This window comes from Hydra vulgaris, chromosome 11, assembly GCF_038396675.1.
Source record: "Hydra vulgaris chromosome 11, alternate assembly HydraT2T_AEP".
In the NCBI taxonomy this organism is placed as follows: Eukaryota; Metazoa; Cnidaria; class Hydrozoa; order Anthoathecata; family Hydridae; genus Hydra; species Hydra vulgaris.
In genome coordinates, this window is record NC_088930.1 from 17,154,870 (window position 1) to 17,177,500 (window position 22,631).

Below are 22,631 nucleotides of genomic sequence, written 5' to 3' on the forward strand. Positions count from 1 at the left end.
AAAAAATTAAATATATCTTAGGGAGCGATTGCCTCCCCCTTTCTATGGATCCACCCTTGGCATAGATCCGTGGTTAGTCATCACACACCACTAATTGGATTTGAAATTTGTTTTATTTATATAATGAGCTATCCATTATATAAATAAATAGATTTAACTTGGTATAAATTATATCGTATATAAAGAATTACTTCAATAGTCAAATTATAATGTATACCTGTATTACTTATAATTTTTTGATTGGCATATTTAATAATAACTTCTTGAATACTCATTTTTAGACCACATTTCTCATACGAATTTAAATTATAATTAGTTAAATTGTTCCAACAATAAATTTCTTTTTTTTTTTAAATCTTTTTTTCTCCCCAAACAGTTATATAGGCCCTTTTATATAGACCCAAAAGTTCACCTTTCGGAGCTAAAATAATTGGGGATTTTGTTTTTGGGAAATATCATACATTTGTGTTTACTTGAACAAAGTTTTAGCTTTATAGTATTTTATTCCTGGTCGAAATTCTACTGTACCGTATTTTACCGTATACCGCATAAAAGGTTTTCGAATAAGTGGAGATAGAAGTGATAAATAGGTGTGTTATGACATATTTGACATTTTATATAATGTTGAAGGCACTTTAATTACAAAAAGGGAAAATATTTAAATTATCGAATAAAATTTTAACAATTGCGCTAAGTCTTGGTAAAAATATATACATTTTTTGCGATTTTTTTTTGTAACTTCTTACCAGTCTTGGCACTATGCAAAACTTTTTTTTTTCCGTATAAAATGCTATGCCTCGTATACAAATATGTTGTCTGTCACTAGGAAAAAAAATATTAGTGAAATTCATAATATTCATTTTTTACAATAGAAAAACCTGAAAGTATATGAAAAAAGTGGTCTTAATGCCCTCCTTTGCCCTACTAGAGATATATTTATTTTCACATATAGTATATGTGAAAATAAATATATCAGATATATCTCCAGAACTAGATATATATCTATTACCACATATATTATATGTGATAATAAATATATATTTCTTGTACTGTTTGCCCTGATATGTTTTCAAGTTCATTAGATGAACTGTTACCTGAAGATCTTCCGTCCCTGGAAAACAAGTAAAAATCATTTAAAAGAAATCTGTAAAGTAAATATATATTCAAGTGATAGTCAAAATTGAGTATCAAATTTGATTGGTTTTTCTGGTGATATTAAGTTCAGTGATACTTATTCTGAACCCAAACCAGTGTATGTTGTACAAAATTTATTAAGAGATGCTCTAAACAATATACTACTAATTCTAATGCAGCCTAGAAAATTTGAAAAATGTGAAAACAAAGGCTTGAAGTAGATATCAACTTTACAAATATTGATGTAAATGCTGATGGACTTCCTATTCAGTACTCCGATATTTAGCAATTGGAGCCAATTTTTTGTGCAATAGTAAAATATAGTATTTTGTCTTTTTCCAGTGGCTATTTATATTGGAAATGCAATGCCATCAAGTTTTCATGATTTACATTTTTATTTACAAGATTTTGTAGCAGAAGTTTTAATCTAACAATTAATGGGTTAATAACAATGAAAAAAATATGGATTTATTTTCCTTTGTTTTATTTGTGATGCTTCAGCACATGCATTTGTTGATGTTGCTCAGGTCACACATCGAAAAATAAGTGTGATTGGTAAACTTCAGTAACAGAGTAATTTAAAAAAATGAGTATATATACAAATAATAATGCAATTTTAAGAACTGATGCTGAATTTAGGTCAAATACTTACCGATTGCATAAATATAGAAACATTCAATGTTAAATAAATAGTTTAGATATGATTCTTTTATTTGCTATATATGCGCAATTTACATGCTCAGAAATGACTGATTTTAAATCAAATGCTGGAAATTGATCAGTCCACTGCTTCTGACTTAGTTAGAAGCCCAAGTGGTCTTTTTGACCTAGAACATTGAAAGGCAACAGAATTTCGTCAATTTATCTTATGTACAAAAAATATAGTGTTCAAGAAAATTTTTGACAATGAAGTTTAAAATCTGTTTGTTGCATTTGCTGTAACTGTAAGAATTTTAAACAAAGAAAATGATAACAACAGAAATAAAACAGCCATTTGCTAAATGTCATTTTGCTACTTGTATCCATAATTCATTTAAGATCTGTAATTTTTAATACTCATAACTTGTTTCATATTGTTGGTGGTTTAAATAATATAGTTGTTTTGTAAACAATACATCTTTAAATGCAGATGTATCGTTCTGCAAACGATACATCTGCATTTAAATTTACAATATTATAAAAAGTAACTATGAGAAATACAAAATATAATTTAAATGATTTAATGGATGCTCTATTCTTTTAAATCCTTCAGGGTAATATATAAAATGTACAATTTGCAAAATTTTAATTTTTAAAAGAAACAAATGCTTAATGTAAAGGTGGAATCTTTATATAGAGTACTTGTTCCTTTAAAAATTTAAAATAAATTTATAAATTAAAATAAAATTTTTATTTGAATTTATGTATTTGTTGTATTTATGTTAAACTTGTTAATGATATGTATATTATTAATGTTGCTATTAATACGAATTTTATTAAACAAATAAAAATTAAAAATTTTTATATTCTTATTAATCTTTGCTTTTACTTATCCAATTATACAGTGCTATACAAAAGTTCTTTGCTGTTTGTCTTATTAAGGATGACGATGAAGACAAAATGAGCAACAAAGAATACAGAATGGTAAAACTAACTCAACTGAAACTTTTAATATTTTTGTGGGTGTGGTATGTGTCTATAAACTAGCTGCATGCATTCAGATGTAAGAACTTTTCCTTTGGTTAAACTAATTTCTTTTTTTCTGATATAGATTTCTTAAATTTGGAAGAACTATCGAAAAACATCAGAAGTTTTGTTTTTCTTCTAAATCGTCCTTCTTTATGATGTACCACTAAAGACGAATGCAGTCAAATCTTTCAATAAAATGGATTTCAATTGTTTGCCTAATAATGTAATTTTTGAGTATGACGTTGTATAGTGTAATTTTAGTTGTATAAACAATAATTATAAGAAATTGTAAGAAATAATATGCAAAATAATAATATGTAAGAAATAAAATGGCAAACATACATTCGTGAATAACACATAATCTGAAAAGCTTTAAATGCGCATTTAACACCAAGAAAACACCGTATTGAATAATATCTAATTACTGTGTTTGATGCGTATTTACAAGAGTTTCAAATGCGAGTTTGATACTCGTAGGATTCGCATTGCATACTCGCTTTTAAACGCATCTGAAGCGTATTTCTAATGCGTGTTTGACACGATAAAATGGCTAACATACATACCAGAATAATGCGTATTCAAACAAGTTTTAAATGCGCATTTACAACCTAATGTGCCGGCTGGGTATCGAGACTCCTTACTTCTTTTCAAAAGCTTCAACACCAAATGATCTTTCTTTTATTTGTGAGATCCATTGAGGTACCGCATATTCATTGAGTACCGTCGAATATGATGGTGAAGCACTAACTATCCTGGATTTCGTTGACAAATGCACAATAATTTGAAATACCTTGTTGCTTCAAAGAATGAGAAAGGATGCCTTTAAAATGATTACATCTCGATTTTTTGATTTAAAAAAAAACAGCCGCAAAGAATTTTTAGTAAAAAACTCTTTCCGTTCGACCATGGGCCAGGATCGCGTTACTAACCTTTTTATTATTTCGATTGAAAAAGAGTTGGCTAAAAAGGTGAGCTACGGTGATATAATCGATATTTGGGGGGTCAGAAAAGCTCAAAAAGTTTATTTTTAAACCCCTTATTTACCTTTCTCGAAGATTATGTTGATTGACTTTTTGTTCATTGGTTTTAAAACTAATGTCAATCAAGACAATAGTGATACAGAAATATGCTGTATCAGAAATAAATAATTGCTGCATTCACAAAAACTAAAACTATTTAGTTTCTTGGTTTGAAATAGGGGCGCCGTTCTCCATTTTTGACCCGGGCACCATTGGCGCACTCGAAGACCCTGATGCATATCATAAAATATTCCATTACAAAATGGCAGAATAGACTTTTGGTTTTTAAAGTACCTAATACAATAGTTAATAATTAACATAATTTATAATATTTTCATAATTTATAATACAACATTTACAATTTTAAATTTTAAGAATTTACATTCACACATTAAACAAAAACTTAAAAAAATTTCGTCAAAAAAAACAACTAACTGTTGTACAGTTATCCAGAAAAATAGATTAGTTGTAATTATGCGTGTTTATCGTATCGAAGCTTTATTTTATTCGTTAACATATCAAAATATTCAATTAATCGTTTGCTGTACTAAAAATTTCGAATAATCTTCAAAAAATTTACATATACGTACATTTAAGTTACATTATAATAAACAAACCATCATCTGCTTTTAAGAGTAGCCAAATACGACATGTTCAATGACGCTAAAACATAGGCCAAAACCAAAATAAAACTTTTAATTACAAAATATAATTCAATTTTTTGTAACTGGTAATATTGAAAGTTGATTGTTATTAAATATTCTCTGTGCAATTTTTTAAAGTTAGATGATATTGTACATTATAGTAACTAACTGTAAATAGTTTGTATTTAGCAGTCAGAAAAAAATGACAAAAATATCAAAATTTACACTGTTAACGCAGTCAAAACCGCAAACATTAGCAAAAAACCGTTAAACGTTCAATCGCTAATTACGTATTATTTTTTACGTAATTAGCGATTACGTAAATATTTTTTCCACAAATGAAAATTTTTTAAAGTTATTTATCAAATAGTTTTACAATGCACACAAACAATTTTCCACTTCAATAACGAACTTGATTAATTCTGGTGAATAGTGATGTATAGTGTTAATGAATCATAAACTATCACAATTCAATCCTGTAGGTTCAAAGTAGCTTTTAATAAAATTTTTCAATGATCGATTAGGAAGAAGCGACGTGTTAGACAATGGAGCATTTGTCATAGGACTGGTTTCATTCCCTGCGCCTAACCACTTAGATATCGATGTTCTCTCATACGTATAACCGTCTTAAATTTTAATAAAAAAAACAAACAAACAGTTAATACATACAAAGTAGTAATAAATATATATTATTAAACTAATTTTACAAAAACTTAGGAGAAAAAAAAATATATTGAATTTTTATTGACCACGACGCAGAAATTTTTAATCATAAGATAGAGATCTCAAAATTCCAATGTTTTCGGAAAGATATTGTTTTCGTAAAAAGAGGGAAAATCTACGGGTTATTTTTTCTTAGTCCTCAATTTCCATCAATTTATTATTTATGGTAGTATTAAAGCACCTTTATTCATTATTTAGGCTAAAGTTAGCAATAAGTGGTTACATTAAGTAAAGAAAACTCAACAAAATTAGACACATCATGTTAGTAGGCATGGAACTCTAGCACATCAAAATATGAAAAAACCGTTTTAGTTATGCATTATTATGCAACTTAGAAATTAAATAATTCAAAAGTTATTTAAAATCAATTAAAAACAAACAAAAAATAGTTCATAGGAGTTAAAAAATATTACTATAGAAAATCATTTTTATTTACAAAGCTATGGTCTGTCAAATTACCAAATAAAAATTTCCAAAACGGATTTTATAGTTTTACAAATTCTTCAATCACAATTCGCAAAGGGATAGATATATAAATATTTACAACTATTAAACAAATTATTTGTCAAATAAATTAAAAGTCCATAAAAAAGAAGGGGAAAAATTATTAAGTTTTTTATTATAAATATAACGAAGAGCTAAAATAATTAAACATTTAATTTAATAAATTTGGAATTAACCTTGCTAACATTCTTTTGGTGAAAGTTTTAAAACGTTCTTTTGAGTCTGGTGAATCAAAACGCAAAAGAAAAGCGGAAAAGGAAGCAACACTCTCTTTGTGTTGCACTTTCTTGCAACACAAAAAGATGCTTTATTAAGTTACAATATAACTTATATACAAGTTTATTTATAAGTTAATGGTGGCGGCTCACGTTCCTCGCCATCACATTCGGCAACATTAACTTCATTTGCTCAGCAGCTGTATTCATTATTCTCTCCGTTAAACCCTGCGATAAGCTATCGGCTGGTTAAAAGTAAAACGGCAGTTTTTAACGCCAGCGATAAAATAAACTCGTATTCTTGAGTCTCCGTTTGGTTAACGCAGGATTTAGTTATCGGAAGGGTGTTAACGTCAAAATCTAACACCACCATACCCTACCACACTACCATACCCTAAAGTACCACCCTACATTTAAAACTACTATAGGAGGAATTTTCTATTATATTAAGAAAAATAAAAAATGATATCCAATCAAAACAAGCGTGAACAAATAAGAGTAAAGTTACAGTTAATCGGTCTAAAATAATTTTATTTTTTCGCTTGTTGAGCTCTCGTGTGGAAACTTGCTCAAAGACTTTCTAAACATAAACAATATTTATTGGCTTTAGTACATACATCGACTATCTTATAGCTTGCTGCTACAAGGGAGTGTTGCTATATCGACTATGTTATAGCCTGATGCTACAAGGAAGTGCCGCTACATCGAGTCAGGGTTTGGCATTAGACAGCAGTCTCTTTCTTTTTATTACTTTAATTAATATTCCTAATGTTTAAAAAGCCTCCACCTCCACTCCAATTTTTTTAAATATTTTGAATTTGTTTTTGCTTTTCCAATCTATGTTTTTGAAATAAATAATAATACTGTATCATATCACTGTATGATATGTACATAGTCCTGTATTACATGACTGTAGCAATAAAACATGGGTTGGGTGGGCAATGAAGCTATATGCTTTAAGACTAAGCCCTGTAGAGGTTACATGAAACTTTCTTTGTTGGAACCATACCAAGCAAAATTAGAAAAATTTGGGCACAATTTTTTACCAAAATTATCCATGATTTTTTGTGTGTAGCACTTTATATTAAATATTATTTAAGAGTTATTTTTAGATATTTTTGAGATGTTGTTATTTTTTGTTTTTAGAGAATATCAAATTATTATAACAGAAGCACGCACGCTACGTAGTTAGTGGACGTGTTTTTACTACTTAAAAAAAAACAACTGGAAATTTATATATCGTATTTACTTGACTCAAAAAAATGGTTCAAAAATCTGGATTTGCTGAGTTAATGAAACGAGTCGAAAAAGTAGAAAAGTTGCAAGGAGATATCAAAGAATATCAAGAGAAGATTAAAATTTTTAAGATTAAATTAAGTCTAACTAACCAACTCTTATATATTTAAAGACTAACAATTTATTATTTTCTAATCAATATGGTTTTAAATTAGGTAAAAGTTCCACAACTAATCTCCTAGAGTACATGGAAATAGTAACGACAGGTGTTGCAAATAGTAAACCGTTTGATATATTTTATACTGATTTTAAAAAAGCTATTGACAAAGTTTCACAAGGATAGGAATAATTAAGGATAGGAAGCAAAGAGCTGTTCTTGCAGAAAGTGTATTATCATGGATGGACATAGTAAGCAGTGTACCACAAGGTTTTTGTGCTTGGTACAATTTTATTTTTAATATACATCAATGATCTTCCAAATCAACTTATAAAACAATTGTTATTGCATGCAGATGATTGTAAAGTAATAGCTGAAGCTAATAATGAAACGGATGCACATTTACAAAATGACATTGCTAATGTAAGAAAAATGGAAAATAAACTGAAAATGCAATTCAATTTTGAAAACTGTAAAATCAAACATATTGGTAACAAAAATAAAATTTATAAATATTTTATGACAAACAATAATATATAACGCACATTGCTACAATTTAGAGGTTTTAAGTTAATCTAAAAGGTACTCAAGATGTTTCAAAAGATAACAATACTTTGAGTGTGCATGAGATGTATTCTATTGAAAACAAAATAAAAAGCGTTCCTTTTTGGGATTTATACGCTTTTTTAAATAATCACTTTCCAGAACAAATTTTTACTCAGTGGCAGACTTAGCCTTTTTTGTTGTTTTAGATACTAACTTTCAAGCATAGAGTAAACTCATAACATTTAAATGCTTATACTTGCGTCAAAATAAGGAAGTTTTGGAAAAATATCGGAATGATTGGAGCCTGGGAAAAAAAAAAGCCCCTTAAATTTTTTCTCCTGCTTTCAAGGTGAGAGCAACAAGTTCATAAATTTTTTCTTTTATTAATCTTACCTAAATTCATATATATTTGAAAAATTTCAAATTGTTTGTAAAAATCTTTCAGCGTTCAAGAATTATAGCGATACTAAATTTGTAACCCCCGCAAATTGAGGGGAGTTAAAACTTAAAATGGCCATCATTTTTAACGCTAAGAAGTCATTTCACAAAATTTGAAATTTCTTATTGAAAATGATTTTAGTTAAAAATACTTAAAAAAATAATTTGTCAACTCTTTGCTCTCACGTTTGGGGCAGAGGGGGAAATTTTTTTAGGTTTTTCGTTCCCATGCTTCAATCATCCCAATATTTTGCAAAACATCTTTATTTGACATAAACATATAAATGTTTGGAGTTTACCTTATGTCTGGAAGTTTACTTTCTCAAACACCAAAAAATGCTGAATTCGCCCCTGTCTCAACTATCTCAATTCTTAGAATATCTCTGGAATGAAACAATATGGAGACAAATACAAAGTAATAACTTTTGCAAACATTTTTTATTTATGATTACTTCTTATATTTACAACCATTCAATATTTTTTACTATATAATAAAATATTTACTTCTTCATACTAGAGTAGGTTACGGCCAATTTAGGAAGCTTTTCTCCATGGCAATTGCTCCGAAGCTGTGAACCTTTTCATTGTCTTGTTAATTTTTTTGTGAACAGTTTCACAGCTTTGCTCACTGAAATTTCCCAAGGGTTTGTTTTTTCTTTCTAGAAACATGATGAGGTGTGACTGTATGATGTGAAATTTCCAACCTAGGCAAATCTTGTGTGTCGTATATTCTATCAGATACTGATGCAAGTTGCACATTTCTGAATATCTCTGCTGAATTCAAGGGAAAGCTTCATTCCAAAACATCCTTCTGTCACTAAAATGAACAAGTTTAAAAAAATTATGTTTATAAAAACTAATAAATATAATATAAACTATAGGTGGAAAAGAATTAGCTAATTATACCCTTTTTGAATTTCTTTAAAGTCTCAATACAAGGTATCATCAGGAGCTATAGTTATAAGTTCATCCAAACAAGAAAGTACTTTTTGACAGTTAGGTCCATCAAACTCTCCTCCATTGTAACCATGCCTTTTTACAGTTTCATTAATTAAGAACTTTTTAGTTGAATCCACAGCCATCAGAACATCTGTTATTTGTGTAACAAAAAAATGTTCAAAGAAATGGCGGAACTATAACAATAACAAGAGTTACTCTTCAATTAGGTCGAACAACATTTTATAGTTTTTCATGTGCTTATAAAGTTCACCATCCTCAATAAATTTCTGATGCCAATTAGTCAAACTTTGAAAAGTCCTCAACTTTCCATTTTTGTCATCTTTTTTTCCTTCACAATAATAGCAAGCATATTTTCCCTCGTGTGCCTTTATGTTTTTTTGTTTTTTTTTAAACATCTTCGCTTCCAACAAGGCTGCAAGCAACCACTAATTAAAGTGTTAGTATTAAAAAGACTATATTAAAGTATTAATTTTAATATTTATAAAATAATAAAAAGCAATCACTTTTCATAAACTATCATGCAATTACACAAAGTAAAATAATGTTTAACTTAAAGAAATGCCCAGTAAACAATTAGCTACTATGTGTTTTAGCTTAAGTAACTTAATAAACCTCTCCAAATTATAATTAATTTCTTGTACTCCAAGTACAAGACCCAAAATAAGAACTGTATTAACCCCTGTATTTATCATGTTTCTTTTTTCTGATTGTAGCTCTTCTGGGTTGAAGACGTTTATTATGACTTTCGATGAACCTTGACCCTCATCAATACCAACTCTTATAAATATGGTCGAACAACATTTTTATAGTTTTTCATGTGTTTATAAAGTTCACCATCATCAATAAACAAATAAAGCAATTGTTGGGATTAAGTTTTCTGTGTTCACAATTTTCTTTTATTACTTCCTACGGTTCAGGAACAAATGCAATATCTTTCTGAATTGTATCTAAAACCTTGCAGTTTCCATTGTTGTGTGTTTGTTGAAAACTGCATAAAAACTCCTTCATAAAATTGATTTAACTAGAAAGATTTGTCCTTAATACTTCTTGAGAGATTAGGTTTGATACCTAGCAAATAATACGAGAATAATTTATAAATATGTAAGTAATATGCTAAATTAAGTTCATGTACATTACTGTTACCTCCATGACCCAAATCTTTACGTATATCAGTCATTAAATAATCCATTGCTGACATGGGAAGATCAATTTTCTTTTTTATAGTAAATAATGTATCTGAAGATATTTCTAAAATAGGTTTATGCACATCTTCAGAGTAGAGAATAACATGAAGAGTTTTACCACCTACAAAAGATATATTTCCTAAGTCAAATGTTCTATTTACTAATGTTTGATATAAACATATCTATATTTATTATTATTAAATCAATAATAAATATAGATAGATAGAAAAATAAAAATACACAATTACTAGTTGCTACAGTTAATTCTTTATTATCAGATGTTTTATACATATCTTTTAGTACAGAGGAAATAACTTGCTGGGAGGTTTTTGAGTCTTAAGAAAGAATGAGCTTATGTAGATTTTGCACTATTGCAGATTTTGTGCAAGGGTTTCTGATACTTTTACCTAGCCTTTGGCAGCAATCTGTGCAAAAGGATGCATTATTCACATCTGAGGACTCAGACTACTTACTAAAATCCTCAATAAACTCAGAAAGATTGATTTTTCGATGACTCCTTTTCTCTTTAGCAATACAGCAAATGGGACATACGCATAGACCAGTATCCTTTAATCTACATAGTTTACGTAGTGATCTTCTTCTAATCTTCCACAAATCTTTTATGTTTTGAGAAATATTCCCTTCAGTCTAAAATTGTTTAACATAGTATTTTATATAAGTTTATATATATTTGCATTTTCATGTATCATCAATAAATTAGCATTAATAACAAACTTTTCTTTAACCTTTTATAAATGAAGACATTTTTTACATGTTGAACAAACTCCAGATGGTAGAGAATTTATTTCCAAACTAAACCCTGGATCGACATAAAGAATAATGAGTTCTTGTAAAGCTGGGTTATTCTCTATTTATGACATTTTACGCCTTTATTTAGACAGCAAAAACAAACTATGTTCCTGTTTTCTTTATGAAACCTTTGTCTTGTTAAGCTCATTTTGACCCAATACTGGGTGATATCTTTAGCAAATTTTTTAAATTTTAATACCTAAATGTTAAGTAAATTTTCAAACAGCCTTTATGCAGAGGCCTTTTCAGGTCCAAAATAAAGCTTAAAAGAACAGCAAAGCCATATTTATATACTTAAGACAGATTCGGAATCTGCATTTTTTGGTGTTTGAGAAAGTAAACTTCCAGACATAAGGTAAACTCCAAACATTTATATGTTTATGTCAAATAAAGATGTTTTGCAAAGTATTGGGATGATTGAAGCCTGGGAACAAAAAAACCTAAAAAAATTTCCCCCTCTGCCCCAAACGTGAGAGCAACGAGTTGACAAATTATTTTTTTAAGTATTCTTAACTAAAATCATTTTCAATGAGAAACTTCAAATTTCGTGAAATGACTTCTTAGCATTAAAAATGATGGCCATTTTAAGTTTTAACTCCCCTCAATTTGCGGGGGTTACAAATTTAACATCGCCATAATTCTTGAATGCTGAAAGATTTTTACAAACAATTAGAAATTTTTCAAATTAATATGATTTTAGTTAAGATTAATAAAAGAAAAAATTTATGAACTTGTTGCTCTCACCTTGAGAGCAGGAGGAAAAATTTAAGGGGGTTTTTATTCCCAGGCTCCAGTCATTCCGATATTTTTACAAAACTTCCTTATTTTGACACAAATATAAACATATAAATGTTATGAGTTTACTCTATGCTTGAAAGTTAGTATCTAAAACACCAAAAAAGACTGGGTCTGCCACTAAGTAAAAATTTGTTCTGGAAAGTGATTATTTAAAAAAGCGTATACATCCCAAAAAGGAACACTTTTTATTTTATTTTTAATGGAATACATCTCATGCACACCCAAAGTATTGTTATCTTTTGAAACATCTTGAGTACCTTTTAGATCAACTTAAAACCTCTAAATCGAAGCAGTGAGCATGAATTAATTACAACTTAATTGGGAAATAATTTAAGCGTATTTGTTTTAAATGACTTAAAATAGGAACCACAAATCAAAATTGCATTATCTATTGCAAAATATAAATTTGGTATATATAAATATACAAATCATTTAAGCATAAAGATAGTGAACTAATAAAAGTGCTATAGTGTAATTTTATACAGCAGCATTTAGAATTTGCAATACAGGTATGGAGTCCTTATCTTGAAAAAGATATAAACATATAAGAAAAAATTCAAAAACGAGTAACAAAATCTGTACCTACGCTACATCATCTATCATACAATGAAAGACTAGAAAAAACGAAATTGACATATTTAAAGCAATGAAGAATATGAGGAAATCTCATACAAATGTACAAATGGTATTATGATATAGAGAAAATAACTTTGAAAATATCCCCTCAACATCCTCGCTCTTTAAATTTTTCAGGTCTGTCTTCAAAAATACGAGGTAACAAACATCAGTTATTCACCAATAAGAAACAATTTAAATTGAAACCGTCAGGGTTTTTTGACAAATTGCACAACTAAATTCTGAAACAAATTACCAATTAAAAAAGTGGAAGTTAAAAATCTCAACTTATTTAAAGCTAAACTAGACTTAATCTAGTATATTTAACTACCTTGTTTTGTCTGTAAAAGAGTTAACATGTTAAATCTTAACAGTATTGTATATATTATATTATATTATATATATATATATATATATATATATATATATATATATATATATATATATATATATATATATATATATATATATATATCGTTTGATTTAGTGTTGTATTAAAATAATACAAAACTCTTGTTCGTTTAAAAGTGCTCAATATTTAGGAAATTTATTTTGGTTATATATAAATTTCAAAACAGAGGGATTTATAATTATAATTAAAAACGATAAAGAAAAAACTTTTATTATGGAACTTTAAGTTTTATGCCTAACGGCAATCATCTGCCATATATTACAAAATTAAAAATTAAACGTTAAATTACAATTAGAATTACGGTGGTGTGAGTTCTAATGACTCCATGGAAACAAAATTTTAACGCATATGTAAATTTAGTATAACGTGACGTAAACCAACCAGGATCAATCTTCGGTATCAAAAGAGGAGATAAGGAACTTATTTTTGTGCCTGCACTTCAAGATTATTTCGCTTCTTGTATTTAAAAGGTTTTCTCCTTTATACATCAAAATTTAGAACTTCTTGTTCAAACAAAGGTTACAAACTCTTGATGTTGGGTTGTATGGTTTGTATTTTTTAACAATCCTCCATCTGACAAAAGGTGTAAAGTTATTTTCTTTTAATTTCCATACTTCTTTTGATAGCTCTGTATCATTCTTGTACCTAACTGCATTAAAAGATTTTAAGGGGTTTGCATACCGAACTTTAAAAGGTGTTTCGCTAACTCCAAAATACGCTTTTTCTTTATATTCCGGATTATTTGATTAGATGGTGGCCTGATAAACAATGTTGTTGGAAAGGCAATGGTTGTTCATGGGACATTTGGTTTTTTCAATGCAAATGCAACTGCATTGAAAAAACCAAATGTGTATATATATATATATATATATATATATATATATATATATATATATATATATATTTTATATATTATAATTAAAAAGTTGAGTAAAATTTTTTGTATGTTTAAAGGTTCATTTTAGTCCAAGTAAAGTTCATTTGAAAAGTAAAATAACTTTTGAATAGTTAGTAGTCAATTTCTTAAACAGAAAGAACACAGTACAAGGTACACAAGAACACAGTACAAACAGAAAGAACACAGTACAAGGTACACAAGAACACAGTACAAGGTACACAGTAACATAACTCATTTTGGAGTTATATTTAGTTTAACTAGTTTTACTCATTTTGGAGTTTATAGGTTTATAGTTCACTCGGAGAATAAAATTATGTGATAAACAAAATCGCAACTTTTTAAATTGTGTTACATAAAATTACTAAGTTTTAATATTTTGATCGGTTTTGCAAAAATCAAAGAAAATAGAGTTATGAGAAAATGTGTAACCCATAAGAGTGAAGAGACATAAACACAAAATTTAAAAAAATGAAACCAAGTGTTAAGTAAACACAAACTCTTTAAATTTTTCGCATTGTAACATGGTTTGGTTGCTGAGTAATTATTAAAATTAAATTTAAACAATTACTCAGCAATCATTATTTAAAATATCACCAGCTGTGATTTACCAAATAAACAAAACCATTGACTGTTGGCATCCCAACGTTTAGATGCGATGAGAAAAACAGCACAAAAACTAGCTAAACAGCAGGATGAGAATACCATTTCCCTTTCCATTTTAAAACGGGCCGTTTAGAGTTTTTCCTCAACATACACTCAAATTCTCCCTTAGTTTAACAGAAAGAAGCGAACACTGCTGCAGAATGAAGAGGATGCACAAATATTTTCCCAAACGCCAACATGTGTTCAAAGTAGTCAGATGACTTTAAAAAAAGTGGTAGATGAATCAGCTAATTTAAAAAGAGAATATGGTTCAAACAATGCAAATGAAAGCCAAAATCTGGTTTCCTTAAAGGAGTCTCCGTTACCGTCTACTTTTTATTATTTTACAAGCAAACAGGTTGATAAATGTCCCTCTTCTAAACCGATTTTTTATAAACAGTATGCGAATGGCATAACTGCTATCTTTAATTCTTAGTATGAAGCCCAAATTTTTAATCATTTTAATAAACAACATATAAATTTAAAATTTACAATCGAAAAAGAACAAAAAACCAGGTTGCCTTTTTAGATATACTTATTAAAAAATCCTTTTTGACATCAGTTTACCATAAAAAAACTAATACAGGTCTGTTACAAACTTTTATTATTTTGGTTCCTTCTAGCTACAAATTTGGTTTTTTACATTGTTTGATTGATAGAACATAAAAAGATAAAGACATAAAAAATCTTTCTTTTGTTTCATACAGTAACCAATTTTCACAAAAAGTTATTGAAAATTAAATAGTATATTGATAAGAAAATGAACTTATCTGTTTTTATCTTTGTTAATAACTCAAATAAAGGTATTTCCATTTATTTCAAATTTTATTTTATTTCCATTTATTAAAACTTATTCTAATTACACCAAAATAAAACTAAAAAATTGTTAATAAATATTGAAAAGATGTTCTAATTAGGGTTAGGCGGTTTTTCAGAACCGGTTTTAAAAAACCGGCTTTTAAAAGAAATCTGACACATTTGAAAACCGGTTTTTAAATTACGAACCGTTTTCTATTTTTTAACATTTATGTAATATATTGTTATACAATAACACTTTGTTAAGTTAGTTTAGTAAGCTGTTTCCTTTGTTTTTTTAACATATAGCTTTAACTTTTTTCCTGCAGTAGATAAGGATTTCGATTGCATTTTTGCAAAATATTACATAATAATTACCCAATAGAAACAGTTGCTTGTCTAAAAATACATGGATGTAAATACAAAGTTTTAGGAAAAGTTTTGCCAAAATGACTTCCTGAAAAAGACTTATTTCTTGAATAATTTGAATTTAATATTCATTTATATGTATTCATAAAATGTATTTATATGTAAGATTATATTATGTTAATGAATTTGTAAATGTAATAATTTATTATGTTTATCTATTAATAATATATATAATATTATTATGATATTTATTTCTATTTATATGTAATATTGTAGTATCTATTTATATGTGTTTTCTATACCAAGTTTTATAATTTTGCAAAATAGATTTTTGAAATTTGTTACTTATAAAATTCGAGTATGCTTTATACTAAACTCTATATGTAATTAGTTTCCCTTGATTAGTTTATATTTTGTATTAGTAAGTATTTTGTTTATGCTATACCATAGCAAACATATACCATAGCCTATAATATATTATGCAATAGCCTATATTATAGCCTATATAGGCATATTACCATGGCCTATGGTAATATAAGCTCATATCAACGTGGTAGTATAATTTTGAATTACAATTAAACTCTAGAGTAATGGATCTCATTTATGCATTTTATAATGTAGCCAAATTTGAAATTATTGCAGAATTAGATTAAATACTAAAAACAAGTGGAAAATATTTTCTATAACTTTAGACAAGTAGACAAGCAAAAAAAATCCAAGGTATTTAAACATGTACATCACTTAGCAGAGGATTTTAATTTAGGATTAGTTCCAATAGCTGGTTCCTGTGAGGCTCAGAGAACATTAGAATTGATATCTGGAAGACTTAAAAAATTCAACTTGAATCTCAAAACTGACATGTTGCTGCAACAAATGACAGTACTGCTGTTATGATAAAATTTGGCAAATTATCATCTGTAATTAATCAACTATGTTATTCACATGCCATTTTATTAACTTGTGAAGCTTTATTTGCATTTCTATTAAATGAACTGAAAAATTTTAAATCTAAAATAAGTTTGAAATTATTAAAAGCTTTAGAAGAACGAATTACGAAAGCGAATTACGAATAACGAAAGAAGATAAGTTGAATTAGCAACTCTTTTACTGTATTTGCAAAATCCTGGAAACATTTGCAGCCCAGCAAAAAAATCATACTTTTTTCAGCTTTAAAAATCGACATAATTAAATTGTCTGAAAAGTTATTGTCAACAATACTTCAAAATTTTATTGTACACCGATTCAGATCAAGAGGAAATTGAAGAAACTACTCGTCAGAAAAAAGCTTTTTTAAAAGAGGTCATGGAAAATTCAATTAAAAAATTTCTTGAAGAGCCTGCAAAAAACCTCACTAACCCAAAGACACTGAAAGCTGAGTTTTCATTATTTGAGGCAATGCATAAAAGAACCAAAAACTAAGACTTATATTTAAGTTATTTGATGCACTTAAAACTGTGAAACCGAGTTCAGTACCAAGTGAACGCATATTTTTAATTGCAGAATAACCTTTTTACTTAAGAAAAAATTACGATAAGTGAAATAAATATAATATATAAATTAAGTATTTTTTGTTATTCAACTTTTATTTAAAAAAATCGAAAACCGGTTAGAACCAGTTTTTTTGGGAAATTTGGAACTTGAAAACTGATTTTTCAAAAAGTTGGTTTTTGTCCAAACCCTAGTTCTAATAAAACTAATATTTAGTACTAATAAAATAAAAAATAACTTTTATTTAAAAGATCCACTTCCTAAACTACTTAAATCTCATGTTGTTTACAAATTTTCCTATGTTGGCTGTAATGCCAGGTATATTGGAGAAACTTCCAGACATTTAATAATTAGAATTAATGAGCACCTTGGGATTGTATAATATAATATAATATAATATATATAATATAATATATATAATATAATATAATATAATATAATATAATATATATATATATATATATATATATATATATATATATATATATATATATATATATATATATATATATATATATGTATGTATGTATATATATATCTTACTTTTTTTATCTTAGTCAACTTCAAAAGAGTATTATTTGAAAACAATAAAAGACTGATTGATCTTTTTATTTTTAATTTAATGATTAAAAAAATTTACAAATGTCAAATATAAAAAAATGTTTCTTATTTATTATCTTTAATTTATTTAGAATACAATAAGAGTGACATATATAAGATAAAAAAAGGTGTGCAAAAGTATTAGGGCACATTCAATTTTTTGAAGATTCTAAAAAAATATGTTTTTATGGCCACCTTTGTTTTTAAGACAAGAGTTTTGAGCTGCACCAAGTAAGTAAGCCTGCTTTGTTTTTAAGACATGCCAAGAGTTTTGAGCTGCACCAAAGAAGTAAGCTTTTTTACAACTTGTGGTCCATCCATTTAACTGCAAAGATTCTCAATAGGATTCAAATCAGGTGAGTGAGCAGGCCAAGACATCAGATTCAATCATTTTTCCTCCATATATTGCTTGATTGAGTGTGCTGTGTGGCAAGAAGTATTACCTTGTTGAAATTGCCAAGTGAAGACTGTTTCTAAAACAACCATTGAAGGCTTTATATAATCTTCTAATATCTCTCTATACAGATATTGAAGCAATCAGTGTAAAGATACACCAGCCCAGTGTTAGATCTAGCAATGCAGCCCCAAATGCCAATTGAGCCTCCTTAAAGTTTTGACAAGATAAAACGAGGATTCTTATTTTTCTTTCTTGTATTGAGACTTGCCACTTTTTTTCAATTGATATGCTCTTTAAAACCATATTTTTTGTTGTTGCAATTTTGAAATTTTAATAATTTAATATTTTAAAAATTTTAACTAAAATTAAAAATTTTTGTCGCTTCAATTTATACTACTTACATTTTTTATTGACTACTATTATTCAGCAAAGAATAATTAACAAAAATTAATTAGTGTGCCAATAAAAAGGAATTTAAAAAGTGTGCCATTTGAATGAGTGTGCTAATACTTTTGCACACTTATTTTCACTCATTTTTCAGAGTAGCCATTAAACCTCTAACTAATACATAAAAGAAAAAAAACAGGTTGACAAATATTTGACATTACTTTTTTTTATTTGGTCTCACCTTTTATTCAAAATAAAAATTAGTTGGAAATTAATAATAATTTTTGATTTATATTGATTTGAAGTTGACTATGAAAGAAAAGTTATGAATGCACTTATACTTTCTGGAAGCACTGTATATATATAATAGTTATGACTTTTTGGTCATAACTATTATATATAAAGTAGTAGAAAATCATTTGACAAAATTTTTTTTTTTTTCTCTCCATTTTTTGTTAAGATCTTCAATTTGCTCTCATTTAATTCTAACCTATATAAATATTTTGTAAACAAAAAATGGTATTTTATATATATATGGTACATTAGTAACGTTAACAAAGAATAAATTAAGTTTGAAACGGAATCATGCACATAACAGAAAAACTCAAATTTTAGTTACTAGATAGAATATACGTTTCAGCGTTATATATGTTTTTTAAAATGATGTTTTAAACATTAATAAAGCTTTCCAGAAAGTTACAGGAATGCACTATGTATCATGCACGGAAGTCACGCACGAGAGTTGCAAATTGGTTAATTTCATGTAAATACTTTTAAGAAAATAAATTGCTTGTGAGTATTTTAAGTGAAATATTATACTTCTACGACTCATATTTAGTATATTTTCAATGAGAAATGGCAGTTATCAATTATTTCTAGCTAAAGTTTTAAAACTTTTTTAAAGTTTTAAAGCATTTTAAAAACTGTTGTTTATTTTCAAACAGTAGCGATATTATTTTGCAAAAAAAATAATATGGTCAAAATATATATATTTAATTTATTCAGGTAGCCTAAAATATGATAAAAATTTTTTTGTTATAAAAGTTTTTAAAAAAAATCATAATAGTTTGCTCAGTCTTTAGTCTCAGCCTTTAATTGCTAAAACAAAGAAAAATAAAAAATCACGCATTGAAATGGAAATCCCCAAAATATAACTAGATAAAATAACATAAAACAGATGTAAAAAAAATATCTTTATAGTAAAATATCAAACTTTAATAAGTATACATAAAAATAGACAAAAATACATACACACAAAAAAAAGGAAATATGAAAAAAAAAAAAAAATTTTACAGGAATAAAAAAAAAGCAACCACTAGAAGTGTGTGTATATATATATATATATATACATATATATATATATATATATATATATATATATATATATATATATATATATATATATATATGTATAATGTATGTAATATTTGTAAAATACTAATGTAATATATGTAAAATACACTAACATAATTTACATATATATATGTATATATATATATATATATACCCTATATGATATGATGTTAAAGTTAATACTCAAAGCTTTTTCTTTTTTAAGTTTTTAAATATAGCACTTTATATATATTAGGGCCCTGTGAATCACCTTCTAATGTTTCAACTCAACTCAATTTTTTTTTTTTTTTGATTATTCACCTCCCCAAGGCCACTACAGTCAAGGAGGCTACTCATTTTTTTTTTTTTTAAAGTTATTATTCGTGGTGCAACCCTCTCTCAACTCTTTAACTCCGAAACACGAACCGCTGCATGGAGAAACTAAGTTGATATATATATATATATATATATATATATATATATATATATATATATATATATATATATATATATATATATATATAAGTTTGTGCATTGGCATAAATCTGTGCATTGGCATAAGTCTGTGCATTCCCTCCCCCCAGTGAGTTTGACTAGCAATTTTACAGAGTATATAAATCTTACTCACCTGCAGCAATAACAGGGTCTGTCATTAGTTCCATACTAATTGGACATAAAAAATCATACGGAATAACGCTCTGATGTTTGTCTTGATTGGATATCAATTGTCTTATCTCTCGGATAATTTTGTTACGGTGACCAAGAGGTACTATAATATTTAAATAATAGTTCTGTAAATAAAACAATGGTTTTGTATTGTGTATGACTTCATTTAGAAAATTATATTTTACAAAACTATAATAAAAATCTATAAAGATTTATTGTGCCCTCATTGATTCATAAATCTTTTTGTTTAAATTATGACGATGTAAGCAAAAAACAAACCAATATTTAAACCATTTGAAAGACTGTAATCATCCAGCAGCATTAATTCTGCTCCATCTATTGCATTTTTTGTAAACACGTCTATATATATATCAAAACCTATTGAGCGCAACCATACACATACTTCATTAACAGTCCAACTGTTAACTGATGTTGAACACTAAAATAAAATAAATAAATAAGTTGTTTCCAATCTTTGCATGTTTTTACACACTCCTGTATAAATAAAATAAAGTTTATCTGCAGACACACAAACATATAAACACACACACACACATAATGTGCGCTTTAATTTTTCAGAAAAAGAAGAAAAAACTGAAAAATAATAAAATAAAAGTTTATCGAATAGGGCTATGTAAATATATATATATATATATATATATATATATATATATATATATAAATATATATATAAATAAACAGATCTATAATTTGTTGTCTTTGGGAAGAGCGGAAGGAAAAAAGTGATTCTTACGCCAACACATACGTCACTTTTAATTACTTTTGAGTTTCGCCCAACATTTGCGTGTTGGACGAAAGTAAAAACCATTAATTTAATTATAAATAAATCGTTTTAAAAAAACCACAAAAACGCAAATTTAATTGACCAGAATGTTTTAAAAACATTCTGAATGTTTTTAACAATATAAACAATGTTTTTATTTTTATTTTTTTTAATAAAATGTTTTTATTTTAATTTTTTTTTACTGTAAATCATGGCGGAGTGTTGCTACATCGACTATCTTATAGCCTGACTCGCAAGGGAGTGCTGCTACATCGACTGACAAATAGCCTGACTCGCAAGGGAGTGCTGCTATATCGACTGACAAATAGCCTGACCCGCAAGGGAGTGCTGCTACATCTACTATCTTTTAGCCTGACCCGCAAGGGAATGTTGCTACATCGACTGAGAGTTTGGTTGGGGCAGGCAGTCTATCAATTAATAAAAAAAAATAATTCCGGTCTTGCATTTTAATTTTTACTTTTTGTTAACAAAATATGGAAAAAACTTTCGGACAACATCTACGGGTTGTATATATATATATATTATATATATATACATATATATATGTATGTATATATATATATATGTATGCATATATATATATATATATATATATATATATATATATATATATATATATATATATATATGTATGCATATATATATATATTTATATATATATATATATATGTATGTATATATATATATGTATGTATATATATATATATATATGTATGTATATATATATATATATATATATATATATATATATATATATATATATATAAAATATATAAACACATATTTATGTATATATACAAAACCTTATTTGTATATATATATATACAATGGTGATCAAAAATTTAGACTCAGCAAAAAATTTTCTTTAGCTTAGCTCTTAAATCCCCCCCAAAAAATTTTTAGATAATGTTTGAAGACAATTTTTTTAAATTTTAAACTTAGTTTGTTGCCAAATAATTATAATAAACACACACCTTTTATCTTATATATAAGGTCTTTATTTTTACTTTTTAATAATAGCGCCATTTAAAAACACATTAAAATGTGTCTCATAAATTTAGACTCACTTTTTCCTATCTTTATTTCCATATAAGTGTCCTATTTTTTTAAAGATTGTAATTCTAATGTGGAATGAAATATATTCTTTAAAATATTATGTTTAAATCCATTTAAAAATTAAATTATTTAC

At 27.1% G+C, this 22,631-nt stretch overlaps 1 protein-coding gene and 1 long non-coding RNA gene across 5 annotated transcripts in view; both read right to left on the reverse strand.

Moving 5' to 3' along the window:
* Nucleotides 1-4,127: 4,127 nt before the first annotated feature.
* LOC100202909 (WD repeat, SAM and U-box domain-containing protein 1) overlaps nucleotides 4,128-22,631 on the reverse strand; it is a 72,217-nt gene continuing 53,713 nt past the window's right edge. Inside the window, exons 8-10 of one of the 4 annotated variants that reach the window (XM_065810308.1) lie at nucleotides 20,917-21,076; nucleotides 20,600-20,740; nucleotides 4,128-5,091 (exon numbers count right to left, since the gene is read on the reverse strand). In XM_065810308.1, the coding sequence (XP_065666380.1) occupies nucleotides 4,919-5,091; nucleotides 20,600-20,740; nucleotides 20,917-21,076 (474 nt within the window). In that variant the 3' untranslated portion in view covers nucleotides 4,128-4,918. Of the gene's footprint in view, nucleotides 5,092-6,160; nucleotides 6,302-20,599; nucleotides 20,741-20,916; nucleotides 21,077-22,631 lie in introns of those variants that run through there. The other 3 variants (XM_065810310.1, XM_065810309.1, XM_065810311.1) reach the window with 3 other exon arrangements.
* On the reverse strand, nucleotides 8,704-10,549 carry LOC136087476 (uncharacterized). Its single transcript, XR_010641817.1, has 3 exons — nucleotides 10,388-10,549; nucleotides 9,191-10,312; nucleotides 8,704-9,101 (listed from the first exon to the last, which is right to left on the reverse strand). It is a non-coding gene; the product is annotated as an uncharacterized LOC136087476 (long non-coding RNA).